Source organism: Battus philenor, unplaced genomic scaffold (assembly GCF_028537555.1).
Source record: "Battus philenor isolate CCGP_79_NKW_IND1 unplaced genomic scaffold, ilBatPhil1.0.hap1 SCAF_8, whole genome shotgun sequence".
Classification (NCBI taxonomy): domain Eukaryota; kingdom Metazoa; phylum Arthropoda; class Insecta; order Lepidoptera; family Papilionidae; genus Battus; species Battus philenor.
Genome location: NW_027181748.1, coordinates 699,480 through 712,987, shown reverse-complemented (window position 1 = coordinate 712,987; position 13,508 = coordinate 699,480). Strand labels below are relative to the sequence as shown.

Below are 13,508 nucleotides of genomic sequence, written 5' to 3'. Positions count from 1 at the left end.
TTTAAAAGATACGAGAGAGCACGAGAATATATCAACATAATATATACATAATATATCGTACTTAAAAGCGCTGCAGCATTTATTATAAAGTCATAGACATTATTATATGTCATAGACAAGTTTCTATAGGATAGGCAGTAAGGTCCTCTGTTTCATAATATCGCACTGCGATTGCCAACCCGCCTGCCAGGCGTGGCGATTATGATATATCCCCCATATATATCTTTTCGGGAGGCTTAAGTATTGTAGCAGGCGTCTATGGGCTAAAACTAAGGATAATAACGACAATTTGTTTGATTGCAGGCGAATGGGTTGTGATTTTGGTGACAGCGTTGAAACAGATCACAGGTCACACGCAGAGTGGTCGGAATATGTCGACAGAGGAGATATTCAATATGTTCACGTCGAGGAATCTGAAGATGGAGCACTTTGGCATCATCTTCATATGGGCTCACGTGGTGTCGCTGGCAATGTACTTCTTGATTGGAGGTTTCTTACATGTAAGTGAAGTTTTAAATGTACAATTTACAGCTCGTATACAATATACAGCTGTAGCCTAATGGTAGAGGATTTCCAGATTTTCCGAGTTCGATTACCGGAACGTAATCCTATATAATTCACACTTTTTGGATTAATTACACAGAATTGCATTTGCCCACAAACAAGTTTCCGAAAGTTGAACAACAGAGTCCTTTGTGTACTATAATACCATATTGCGATCACCAAACGGCCTGCCGAGCGACGCGATTATGGTATATCCCTTCATAGATGTCTTTTGGGGAGTTTTATGCCTGAAACGAATAAACAATATTTTAATCTAATATATAAAATTCTCGTGTCACGGTGTTCGAACTTGAACTCCTCTGAAACGACTCGACCGATTTTTACCAAATTTTATATGCGTATTCAGTAGGTATGAGAATCGGATACTATCTATTTTTCATACCCCTAAGTGATAAGGGTGGTCCACCCCTAAATTTTTATATTTTTTAGACAATTTTTTTGGTTTTTATTTTATTATGATACAGCATACAAAAATACATACAACCTTAAATTTTTACCCTTCTACGATCAACCCTTATTTTTTTTGTTAATTAAAACCCTATTTTTTTTTGCAAAACAACGTTTGCGGGATCAGCTAGTAAAGATCATAAAAATGATTACAACACGTTACTGCAGATAAATCATAGTCGTTATTCAAAATAGTTTTTAATTGTTTAGACTACATAAAAAACTTCTAGAACATGCAACACTGCCTATTAAAGTAACTGGAATTTTAAACAAAGCTTAGTTTAATGCACTAAGTGTGAATTATACAATATTGTATTTCGGGAATCGAACACGCGACCTACGATCGCAAAGGTTTGCTACTTTACCGCTGTGGCACCACTGTTAAATATTATACGATTTTCATAATAATTAAGTGAAACACTTTAAGTATTCAATGACGCATTGGTAGGTAAATTTGAAACGTAAATTGAAACAAGGGACGCAAGTTTAATTAATAGATTATACACGTGTAACGTTGTATTGTTTGGAATTATCCTAATTTGGAATGATTAATATGGAATATATATAGTCAGTATAAATGTTAAACGTAATGGTTTATGAAAACCAGAGTGAGTACGATCAAAGAGATTGAAGGGGGTTGAACGTATATTGTCTGACATGTTGTTAATTTTATGTTGAAATTTGAACTTGAAATTGGTATAGTACTACATTCAATTGATCTAGAGTGGTGATAGCTTTCAATTTTGAAATTCAAATTTGAATTTACTTGACATAATTTCAGATAAAAATTTTTGTAAATAAAAATTTGATGATCATATTAAATAGTCCAATTTGTAATTTAATTTGTGTTCTAACCAAAGTGGGTAAATGCAAAATGCAGAAATTAATAAATGTAATCATTAAAATAGGTAGTAGTAGTCTGATTGCTGGCAGGTAAACCGTTAAGTTAAAAAATTGGTCCCAACTTAGATCTGTTAAGCAGTGTACAGTGAAAGACATGTCGATAGCCCTTGGAGTCGGAAGGTTCATGAGTAATAGACGCGATGTGGGTGAGCCCCCACTAGGTGGGTCAACGACATAGTCAGTTTTTTTAGGACAAGTCATAACTTAGGAATATCATTAGAAGAAAGATGAATATTACAAACATACTAAGAAAAATCGAAATGAAAATCGTGATGTAGAAAAAGAAGATAAAGTAAATACAAAATAAATTTTATGTAAAAATTGTAAATTGAGATAGAAATACGTTTAGTTTCGTTACAGTATTTTTCAAGGAAGGAGAAGGAAGAGAAACAATGTATAGGTAACAAAGTATAGCAAGGAATATTTTGAGAAGTCGTTGGATCCTGGCAATATAAGGCTGGTAAACGTGACGAGTTTTGGGTCAAATCTATGCCTTACAATGATCATATATCGACTGATACGTTGTTTTATTATTAAAGCTATTTAACTCTATGAAAATTTATAATGAAAGAGTGTAGTGTTATTAACAACAATATGTTAAATTAGAGATTATTATTGATATATCAGAGTTCTTTATGCTATCTTGAAATTCGACCGCGTTATTCCATCCACCTGCTTCCAGTCACATAGGACAGTAATCAGGCGTTATCTTAATTACGAATGCTCGCACTTGAGGTCGGTCGTATGGTCGTGACTTCCTTGTATCAAGTTTATCAGATCTTATCACTTCGATGACGTCATAATCTAACTTTGAGTTGCTATCGGCGATAAGTGATTTCGACACGTTTGTTTTATTGTGTATTCACTGCACATTCATACACCACTCGATTAAAAAAGTAAGAAAAAAGTAGTATCAAAATTGCTAAATTTTTGAAAAAAAAATAGCGCTAATATCTCTGCTCATACTGTTCCGTAACCACCGTATTCGCTTAATTTGACTCCGTGCGATTTATTGTTATTCAGAAAACTCAAATTTCCAATGCGGGGATGATCTTTTGATACGATTGAGGAAATAAAAACCGAATCGAAGTAAGAATTTACTGTTTCCAGGACTGGAAAAAGCTTTGGTAAAAGTGCATTTTTTGAGACAGAGATTACTGTGGATAGAATGAAATAGATTTGGAAGAATATATAAAGAATTTACATTTTATAAACAAATTAAAACTTTACTTTTTAATCACAGTTAATTGTTAACGGTACACAATATTTTAGAATTTTTTCAAGTAGCAAGACGTGTAATTGTTTATGTTTTGTATTAAATGGTTTTAAAGAACATGAAATAATGATTATATATATTAGAAACCTGCGGCGAAAGTTTAGGAATAAATGTGTACTGCAAATGTTCTCACGAGATATTTAAAAAGGAATAAAGGATAAATATTACTGAGCAATCATCATTGTAATTTTAGCCGTAGGAACTCCACTGATGGACATAGACCACACCAATTGATTATGAATAATTTCTGTTGGAATCTGCTTGCATCCGACAATTTTAAGAAGGTCATTCTTACTTATGACGTATAATATTTTTGTATAGATGCAATACTCATATTTCTACTTATAGTATTAAATAGAAATTTTATTAGAAAGAAACTTTAAATCTAAATTTAAAAGTTAACCATTTATTGATGGTTGTACCATTTAGTTTACCAGTAACAGCGATCTGTAGGGTATGATAGTTCAGTGTGTTCACTAGGATATATACGGCTATGGGAGATGGAATGATAGATTTTGGAACAGTTTAAATTGTCTTTAGTTAATACACGGATACAAGTCCTGTAAACATCGGTTTAGCTAATTCAGAGATTAGCCGGAACAAACAGATAGGCAGGCAAAAAAAAAATGTAATTTTCGTAATTGTAACGTATATATTCATACGCATGTAGCAAATAGCGGTTATTTTAATATTACAAACAGATACTTAAACTTTATTTATTAATACAGATAACTTATCATTTTTTTCGCTTAAAATAAATATTTGCGTGAACAATCATCTTATAGTTTATTTATCTTTTGCAACGCAGTGGTACTTCTACATGCAAAGAAAACATTTGGCACACGAGTGGAAGATCCAACCGAACAAATGGCTGTCTCCGGAGCTGGAGAGGCACGAGATAATGATCGGGACTACTTCATTGCTGATCGTCGGAAGCTTCTCCGCATTCCTCGCCTGCTACATCTACAACGGGAACCCCTCGACTGTCTACTACCAGTTCGATGAGTTCGGCTGGGCTTGGTTCTTCTTGCAGTTCCCTGTCATATTTATTTATATGGTGAGAATAATTTTTATTATAGAAAAAATATTAAATATACACCACACCTATCCCCCGATTTACACGGTTGATACGTACCCGACAAAAACGTGTAAATCGAAAATTAAAAATTTTCAAGTCAAAACCGTGTAAATCGAAAAGCTTGCTTTTGGTATTTTACAGTTTTTTCAATATTTTTAGGTGTACACAGAAATAAAAATAAAATGCATTGACAAGTTATAATATTTAATATATTACGGAAACACTGTTTTTATTTAATTACAATACATTAAACAGAAAAACAAAAAATAAAACCAAAAGGTGTTTTATTATCCTTTACTACTATCAGAAATTAATCTCATTCTTTTTTCGGAATCGAAGGTTAGAATTCACTTTCATCGCTCGGAATTATTTGTGCCGATTCGATGTTTGAAGCAGAAATATTTACATTATGAGAGATTACGATTTTTTTGTGAAAACCGTGTAAAAGCGAAAACGTGTAAAACAAGTACCGTGTAAATCGGGGGATAGGTGTATAACATTTGCAATGTTTAAGCTACTAGCCGAGAGATGGCGCTGTGCAAATTGTTAACAATTATAAAGGTCACTCAGAGAGCCATAAAGAGCTAAGATGGGAGTTCGAATCCGAAATGAGGAGATTTGTCCACAAAGGTTGCCGACGTAGTTCGTCTAAAGTGGCACTGGTCATATCCCTTGATGCAATAGATGGCCGTTGCGGCCGAAAGGTTCTCGACTGGCAACGGCAAGCCAGTAGACGAGGCTTGGCTAGGCCACTAGTTACGGTTACTACATGCGAGCTGCGAAAGACCGACCATCTTGACGATCTTTGGGGGAGACATGTGCCTTGAAGTGGGCATATATCGGCTTTTTATTAGTATCTCAATAGACATTAAAGATCGTGCCTTTGTTTTTACAATATTTAATGGAATCAGGCGTTACCTCGCGGAAGTCCAACCTAAGTAAGAAAAAGACCAATATTTAGCCACTTCCGCACATACACCGGTTTAACATAACTCCTGAAGATGCCCCATGGAGAGGTGAAACACGTGTTGAGTAATTTGGTGGTGGCGGTTGTGTGATTCGCATTGTTTGCCGCATACGCATTTATCAGCGGGCTGGCGGGCGGCGCATTTCGTTGCACGACGGCCGCTGCATGTGCGGAAGTGGCTAAACATTGGTCCTTTTCTTACTTTGTTTTTACAATAACTTTTAATATTTATGAAAAAAAATTTTGCTTAAGTTTCTTTCTGGTTACTGTGCTTACTGAGTCTTACTTTAAATTGCTTACTAAATTAAATCGTAAACTTAAGAAAAAGTAAGAAATTTACGGCGTCCTTTATCTGAAAAGAAGTAGCGTACGTCAAGTAAGGATTGCTTAAAGAGTCCAATTTCAAGTTACCGTATAAGGACATCGTTCAACTCAGATAAAGTTAAGGATTTGAGAAGAGTCGAGTAAAGAATCAGTCTAATGCAGTAAATCATCTCCCATGCCTTATTATAATTTAAAAAAATTGTTGTTTTTTTTAACATTTCATTAATTTTTTTTAAAATTCATTACATGATAATTTTTCATTCATGTAATATGTTAACTGAAAAACACTGTATGTTGTCATTTTAACATTATGTTTACATTGCCGTCGCTTTTTCATCATATTCGTTTATGTCTTTATATTTCAGCATGTCATGTGGTTTATTATTAATAATTTTAACGTTGAAGAATATTAAATGTGAGGTAATAAAAATATTGATTTTTCAAAATCAAAATATTCTTTATTCGAATAACACAAGCGCTTTCAAATCCGTAATCAATATATAATTTCGTCATTATTGTCCCTATTAGAAGCACATGAAATATATTTTTTATCTACAAGATAATTTAATATAAGAGTTCTTGACAATAATTAGATTTCTGAGTGATCAAAAACATATAATTTAACATCTGTATAATGTTGTGTGATAAAAAAAATATATATCTTTCAATAATATTTTTTTAATATTGCTTTTAAATCTAAAATGAAAATTTATTGTGAAATTTTATTATATTTTGTACATACGTATATATCTAGTGTTATGAATGATTTATTTAAATTTTAAAGAGGAATTTCGATTTGTGGTTGTAAATAAATCGAGGCCTAATGATATATAGTTTGTTCAGCATCAAAAGTTCGGAGTGATTTCAACGAAAAACAAACATTGTTCCGACCAAATCCAGTGACCCGGTCAACAAATTTAATAGGACAACTAGAAAAACAAACATAGCGGACGCTAGGTAGGAAACACAAAAGCTCTCCCTGCAAATTGAGAAGACTTGCTTGGCTCGCCACTTGACACGCTTCGCGCGCCGACTGCGGACATTTTAAGGAATTTTCGCGCCTAACAATACTCCATTCTTTTAAACCAATGTTTTTGCTTAGCATTGTTTTTCTAATCACAAAAAAATTACTTAACGTTAATATGTTTATATGTTTAGAACACTATACTTTCTTTTATATTCCAGACACATTAGCATCCGTGGCTTTGTTTTTACAAATACTTTCAACGTTTCTGATATTTATTGCATCTCACATTGTTTACTCTTTTAAAGTATTTCCTAATTTTAAATTTAATTTCTTAAATTTGGTATCTTGTTTTCCATGACGTCCTAACAATGTTCAGTTTTTAACATTACGTTTCATGCGACCACTTCCTTTTCCGTAATCCAAATTGCCATCGTTAGGTTGTACGCCAGTATCTGTGTGGTGGTTGTTTAGGGTAAATCTTGGAACCTTCGTAGAAATAAAAACAAAGATCGAATAGCATACTTCTTTATAGTATCTTTAATAATGTTACCACTGCTGAGCACAAACCAAAGGCTTTAGGAATAAAATCACACTTTCCAGATTCTTATCTCTAGAATACATTACATTCATGTTCATCTTCAAGTTTTGTGATCAAGTGATTAAAAAAAATTTACTCAATGTGTGCCATGAGTTAAATTCATGGCCCTAGTATTGAAAGAAGTCCTTAGATACTAGTGTTTTCATAAATTACAATGTTTTTACTCCTTCGCTCTACTATTTCAAAAAGGAAGAAAGACTGGGATGTTGTACAAGAAAAGAGTAAATAAGTTACATTTATCTGTTAAGAACGTTTCAATTTCCTGCTTTTAAGCTGATGGAAGCCCACTGTAAGGCATAGGCGTCCCACAAAGATCGCCTTGATGGCCTGCTCTGCCTTCATCCAGTGACTTCCTCAGACTTTTACTATGCTGCGTCAATATACAATTACTAATTTTATTTTTTCTCTCATTTCATCTATCTTTTGACTCTTTCATATTTAGCTTCACTCTTTTTTCTTCCTGTCCAATTATGAGTCATCCATTTCATTTCCGTTTTACTCATTTAAATATCTTTTTTGTCGTTTTAAGGACTACACGACGTATATTCTTCACCGTTTATATCACACACCGTGGTTGTACAAGCACTTCCACAAGCTTCATCACAAGTACAAGCAGCCGACGGCATTCTCCGTGACCGCGATACATCCCGTGGAGATCATGCACGTCCAGCTAACATCCTGCCTGCCTCTGTTTACCGTTCCTGTACATTGGCGTAAGTTAAGCCTTAATAAATTGTAGTTTATAACTGGTTTGATCTATATATCAATGTCCAAATTGATGAAGAAAAACAAGTTTTTTAGAACTTACAGTATACCATCATTCATCATTATCTATTAAACTGTAGGATACCCACGGCTGGACATAGGCCTCTTTTATAGATTTCAAATAGGACAGACTGAGATCTGCTTCTTCTGGTGAACTTATCTGCTTATGGGTGGACGTTGTTCCGTTAACTCCATTCCAAAACCAAAAGGATGCAGTACAAGAAGGTTCAAGGTTACCCAAGCAATAGAGAAGGCTATGCTCGGAGTTTTGTTGATCGAATCAGAAATTAGAACATCTGCAGGAGAAACAAGATCATCGAAGTAGCTATAAGAATTGCACGTCCGAAATGGCCGTGATCGGGGCCGGAAAGTTCTCGAGTGGCGACCAGGAGCCGGTAAACGCGGCGTGTGTAAATCCTCCACTTGGACCCGACGAGATAGTTAAGAGAGAAGTCGCTGGGTGCCGGCAATGCAGGACTTCATCGTGGTTATCTTTGGGGGAGACCTATGCCTTGCAGTGGGTATCCATCGGCTAAAAAGAAGAAGAAGGAAAAGGCCCCAGCGGCTATCTCTTTTGCGTGGTATAGCCTACACATTGCGAATATCTATAACACTATATGTCAGCATAATGTAAATAGAAACTCCATCTAGATTTTTGTCTTGATTTTTCCAGTGCCTTTCTACATCGTTGCCCTTTACAATTACTACCACGGTATCATCGATCACTCCGGTATAAACTTTAAGTCGCAATGGTGGCAGCCATGGCAGCCGGATGCTGAGTTCCACGATCAGCACCACGAGTTCTTCCATTGCAACTTCGGTTTTAACATGTCATTTTGGGACAAGGTATTTGTGACTTTATTTTTTGATACTTTTTACAGTTTAAGGTAACATAGAAGAAACGTATTCTAAATAAGAAATTGCCTATCCGAAAATTACAAGAAAAGTGTTAGTACATCAGAGAAATAACCGAAGTGACATTTTATTAATCGATTCTTCTTATTTATTCGATTCGACTCGTTATATTTCGATTTCGTCCCCGTAAAATTAAATAAAAAAGTTAGTGTATTTTTTTTTCAAGAATTTTTCTGAAATAAAGCCTACATTATTCCTTATTATATAAGCTAACTGCCAGTATAAGTCCCAACAAAACCGGTCCAACCATTTTAGAGATTAGCCGAAACAAACAGACAGAATCGTAGGATTTGAAGGCTATACCGGAAAGACTGTTTCGAGCGCTGAGAAAAGCTTTGGCCAAAGTGCATTTTACCGGACGTGAATTACTTTGAAGGTTGTGAAATTGATTTAGTAGAATAAATAAAGAATTTACATTTCGATAACAAATTTATCTTACTTTTTGATCACGGTATTAAATACAAAATAAAGATATCACTAAGGTTTGACATATTCACTTATTTTATCTAAAATTAACAAATACAAGTGTTGTTTTAGTTATGAAAACAAGAAAAAAATATAGTATATATTTTAGTGTTACAAAATTTTTATGTGAAAACAAAAGAATAGTTTATACCTTGAAGCCCTCGTATAAAATTGTTATAATTTTTAATATTTATTCATTGCTTTCCGCTACTTGTAAGCTACAATAAATATTTCACTAGATCTATAGTACACTTTATTGCATACACTATTATTATAAATAACAATAAATAATTTATTAATATTATATTAATGTGTCAAAGAGAAAAAAATCTCGACTGAGTTTCTTGTGGGCTATTCTCTGATCAGGCTGCGTTTGGAACACAAGTAACTTTAACTTAGCACTCTGTGTTTCGCACTGGTCGATGTAACATCTGGGGATGCCCCGTGGAAGGGTGAAACACGTGTAGAGTGAATTAACGGCAGTAGTTGTGTTTCGCATTGTTTGCCGCACGCCTATTTATCAGCTGGCTGGCGGGCGGAGCAGTTCATTGCACGACTACTGCTGCATAGCGGAAGTAGCTATATATTAGTTCCTTTCTTAACAAGTAACTTTAACTCGAAGTATGTCATGATCATCACTTTCAGGATGTCAACTGCTAGATTCATGGTCATACATTGTTAAAAGTTGATTGCATTGCGAATACTGAAGCTAAAGAACATTCTAGAATTTCGCTTTTGAATTTTATGAAAGTTTCATTGTTTTATCATTGATTTTAGTACCAATGTGTGATGTTATGTTTATTAGGTTATCATTAGCATCATTACAGACATAAAACGTTCACTGCTGGACATAATCCCTTCCCAGAGATATACAATAGGACCTGTTGCAAACTGGCGTCGATCAACCATCGTCATGGTCGTTTGTCCACCTCGTGGGAGAATATCTTTTGTCACACTTGTCCTACCGTTGTCTCCACTTAAAAAAGTTTATAGTATTGATTACACTATTTTTTATACATATTTTAAGAACGTTGGATATCTCTCATCATTGTTTATACACTGTTAACAACTTTAATAATTAGAATTTTATTTAATGTTCAAAGGAAAAATTAAAGTAAATAAAATCTAATATATAAAATTCTCGTGTCACGGTGTTCGAACTTGAACTCCTCTGAAACGGCTTGACTGATTTTTTCCAAATTTAATATGCGTATTCAGTAGGTCTGAGAATCGGCTACTATCTATTTTCTATACCCCTAAGTGATAAAGGTTGTTCACACTTAAAAAAATATTTTTAACGAAATTTTTTGTTTTTATTTTTTTAAATATAAGAATACATACAACCATAAATTTTCACCCCTCTACGATCAACCCTTATTTTTTATTTGTAAATTAAAATATCAATTATTTTTTGCAAAACAACGTTTGCGGGATCAGCTAGTAATTAGTATAAAATCTATGAGATACACAACGGGCCTCATGAGGTAGTTCAAGGTCATCCGGAGGGCAATGGAGAGGGCTACGCTTGGAGTTTCTGATCACTTAAGATCAGCAGTAGCTCGAAGAACTGCTCCATCACTCGTATAACTAATTGCCGTTGGAGCCGAAAGGTTCTTGTGTGTGACCACGGGCCGGAAGACGCGGCGTAGTTAGGTCTCCCTCTAGGTGAACACATGACATAGGTAAAGTCGCCGGAAGTCGCTGAATGCGGAAAGCGCAAGACTGATCATCGTGGCGATCTTTGAAAAAAGCCTATGCTTTTCAGCGAGCGTTCCGCTGAAAAGAAGAAGAAGATTTTAATACTTAAAATGAACTATAAATATTTACATTGAACAAGGTAGATAAACGTCTTGACAAATCCTGTCTTAAAAATGATGATGAATAGCTGGTCATTAGAACACTGCTTTCCTTCGCAAAAGATTATAGATTCTCTAACTCTCCGCTTTTATAAGAGATACTCTCACCAAGACTCATATAACGATAACATACTAACTAATAATACATTATCTGATATAATTGTTAAAAACATTTTACGAAATTTTTCATAATGATAAAACATTGCCTTACAGTTGCACGGTACTATGAGGAAGAAAAATCGAGTGTACACCGAAAACACTTTCCACGGGAAAGCCCCTCTTGTGACGTCACCGGAAGCGAAGGCGCTAGCTGCCACCGACCCGGACGCTGGAAGCCAATTGAGTCAAACGAAAACAAGCCTAAACGAATAAACGTACATAATCTAGATAAATATGAGGTTGTAGAAAGTGTCTTAAGATTTAAAGATGTAAGACATATATGATCGCGTGTAGTATATATTATATATTATTGATACGATACAAATAATTATTAGAATTATACAAATTTGTAAATAAATGTTAAATGTGATAACATAATGTAGTGTATTTTATTTTATAATCTCTATATTCGACTGCTTTCAGGCGCTAAGTTACTGCCTATTTCTGAGAAAATAATTAATAATTAAATATGAACTACATCATTGATTATTTATCATTTATTTCTCTCTCTCTCTCTCTCTCTCTCTCTCTATTTCTTCTTTTTGAGACAGTTGCGTTCCAAGTCAATTTGAAGTTTTTGTGTTTAAATATATATGAATAAGTATATACATATGTATGTATATAGTTTTGTCTGCATGTACAAGACAATCACCTGCTATTTATCTCTCTACTGTTTCCATATGGTTGTCTGGAAAAAATTGCCTTGTGTGATAAGACCACCCATTGAACTTCTTCTTTTAGCTTAACACGTTCACTGCGGGCCCAATTTTGAAGAACTTTCAGCTGGTGCGGCTGAGGTCGAATCAGCCTCAAGCTGAACTTCCTAGTAGTGCGGTTGAGGCCTTTTCTGCCTCATGTTTCGGTTGAGTGTAAACAGCCGCCGCACTAGAAAGAAAACACGAGTTTTACGCGCCGCACCAGTGCAAAGTCTACCATGAGGCTGAATCAGCCTCAAGCCGCAGTGAAAGTGTTAACTTCGTTTTAGCCCGCAGATGCACATTGCAAGGCATAGGCCATATGGGAGACTATATAATCGCCACGTCTAGCAAGTGGGTCGGGGATCGCAGTCTTGTATTATAGTACGCAGACGACGCTGCTGTCTATCTCCTGTAAACTTATTTATAAGCAGTCTCAATAGTATATAATTATTGCACCAAGCGTGAATTATATATGACTGTATTCTGGGAATTGAACCCGCGACCTCCTATCACAAATCTCAGTCTTTTTTAAACGGTTTTATTTAGTTCGACCCGTACAGAATTTATTTTTTTGGGTCAAAATTAGAAATTGAAATTTAAGCACCATCCCCGTTGTCAGATTGATCTGAAATTTGGTACACACATTTAATTTAGATGACAATACAATATAATAAAATCAATAACATTATAAATCTAAGATGGCCGCCGATACAACCCCCTCAATATGGGTATCAAATGAAAGGGCTACACTAGTAAAACACGATGATTATGTCAAAATTTAAAATTCAAGACGGACGCCGTTCCAATATGGCGGACTAGGTACATATTTTTCCACAACCACCACAATATGGCTATCAAAAAACCGTTTAACTTAAAAGTTTTTTTAAAAGTATTTATTTACATTTATTTGTGAAATGTGTTATCGTGTGATGTGAATGATAAACTTATCCAGTTTGCAGAAACCGAACGGTCGGCAAAGTTCGTACCTCAAATTTATTAGCTTCGTTCGAAAACACTTGCTCAGCGTACAGAGCAGGCACGGGGACGTGTTTGCTTAGACGGGATTCGTAAGAAGCTCACCTGACATTAATTTATAGATACTATATTATAAGACCTGTACATTTAAATTGATAAGTACAGTTAAATAAATTTTATAATACATGAAAATACAGCGACTAATAAACGTTAGAGTAAGTACGGGTACTTGTAAGTCGCGTTCTTAAAAATCTATTTAATGGAATCAGGCGTTACCTTGCGGAAGTCCATCCTAAGTAAGAAAAGGACCAATATTTAGCCACTTCCGCACATGCAGTGGTAGTCGTGCTACAAAGTGCACCGCCCGCCAGCCCGCTGACAAATGCGTATGCGGAAAACAATGCGAATCACACAACCGCCACCGCCAAATTACTCAACACGTGTTTGACCCCTCCACGGGGCATCTTCAGGAGTTATGTTACACCGATTAGTGTCAAACACAGAGTGCTGTCTGTGTTTGTTATGAATCGGTTTAGCATGTGCGGAAGTGG

The 13,508-nt window shown here is 35.0% G+C and overlaps 1 protein-coding gene across 1 annotated transcript; it reads left to right on the top strand.

The window, feature by feature from the left end:
• The first annotated feature begins 371 nt into the window (after positions 1-371).
• LOC137931798 (uncharacterized) lies at positions 372-11,497 on the top strand. Its single transcript, XM_068775309.1, has 5 exons — positions 372-500; positions 3,999-4,247; positions 7,654-7,837; positions 8,563-8,735; positions 11,339-11,497. The coding sequence occupies exons 1-5, from the start codon at positions 372-374 to the stop codon at positions 11,495-11,497; spliced, it is 894 nt and encodes a 297-aa protein (XP_068631410.1).
• Positions 11,498-13,508: the final 2,011 nt, after the last annotated feature.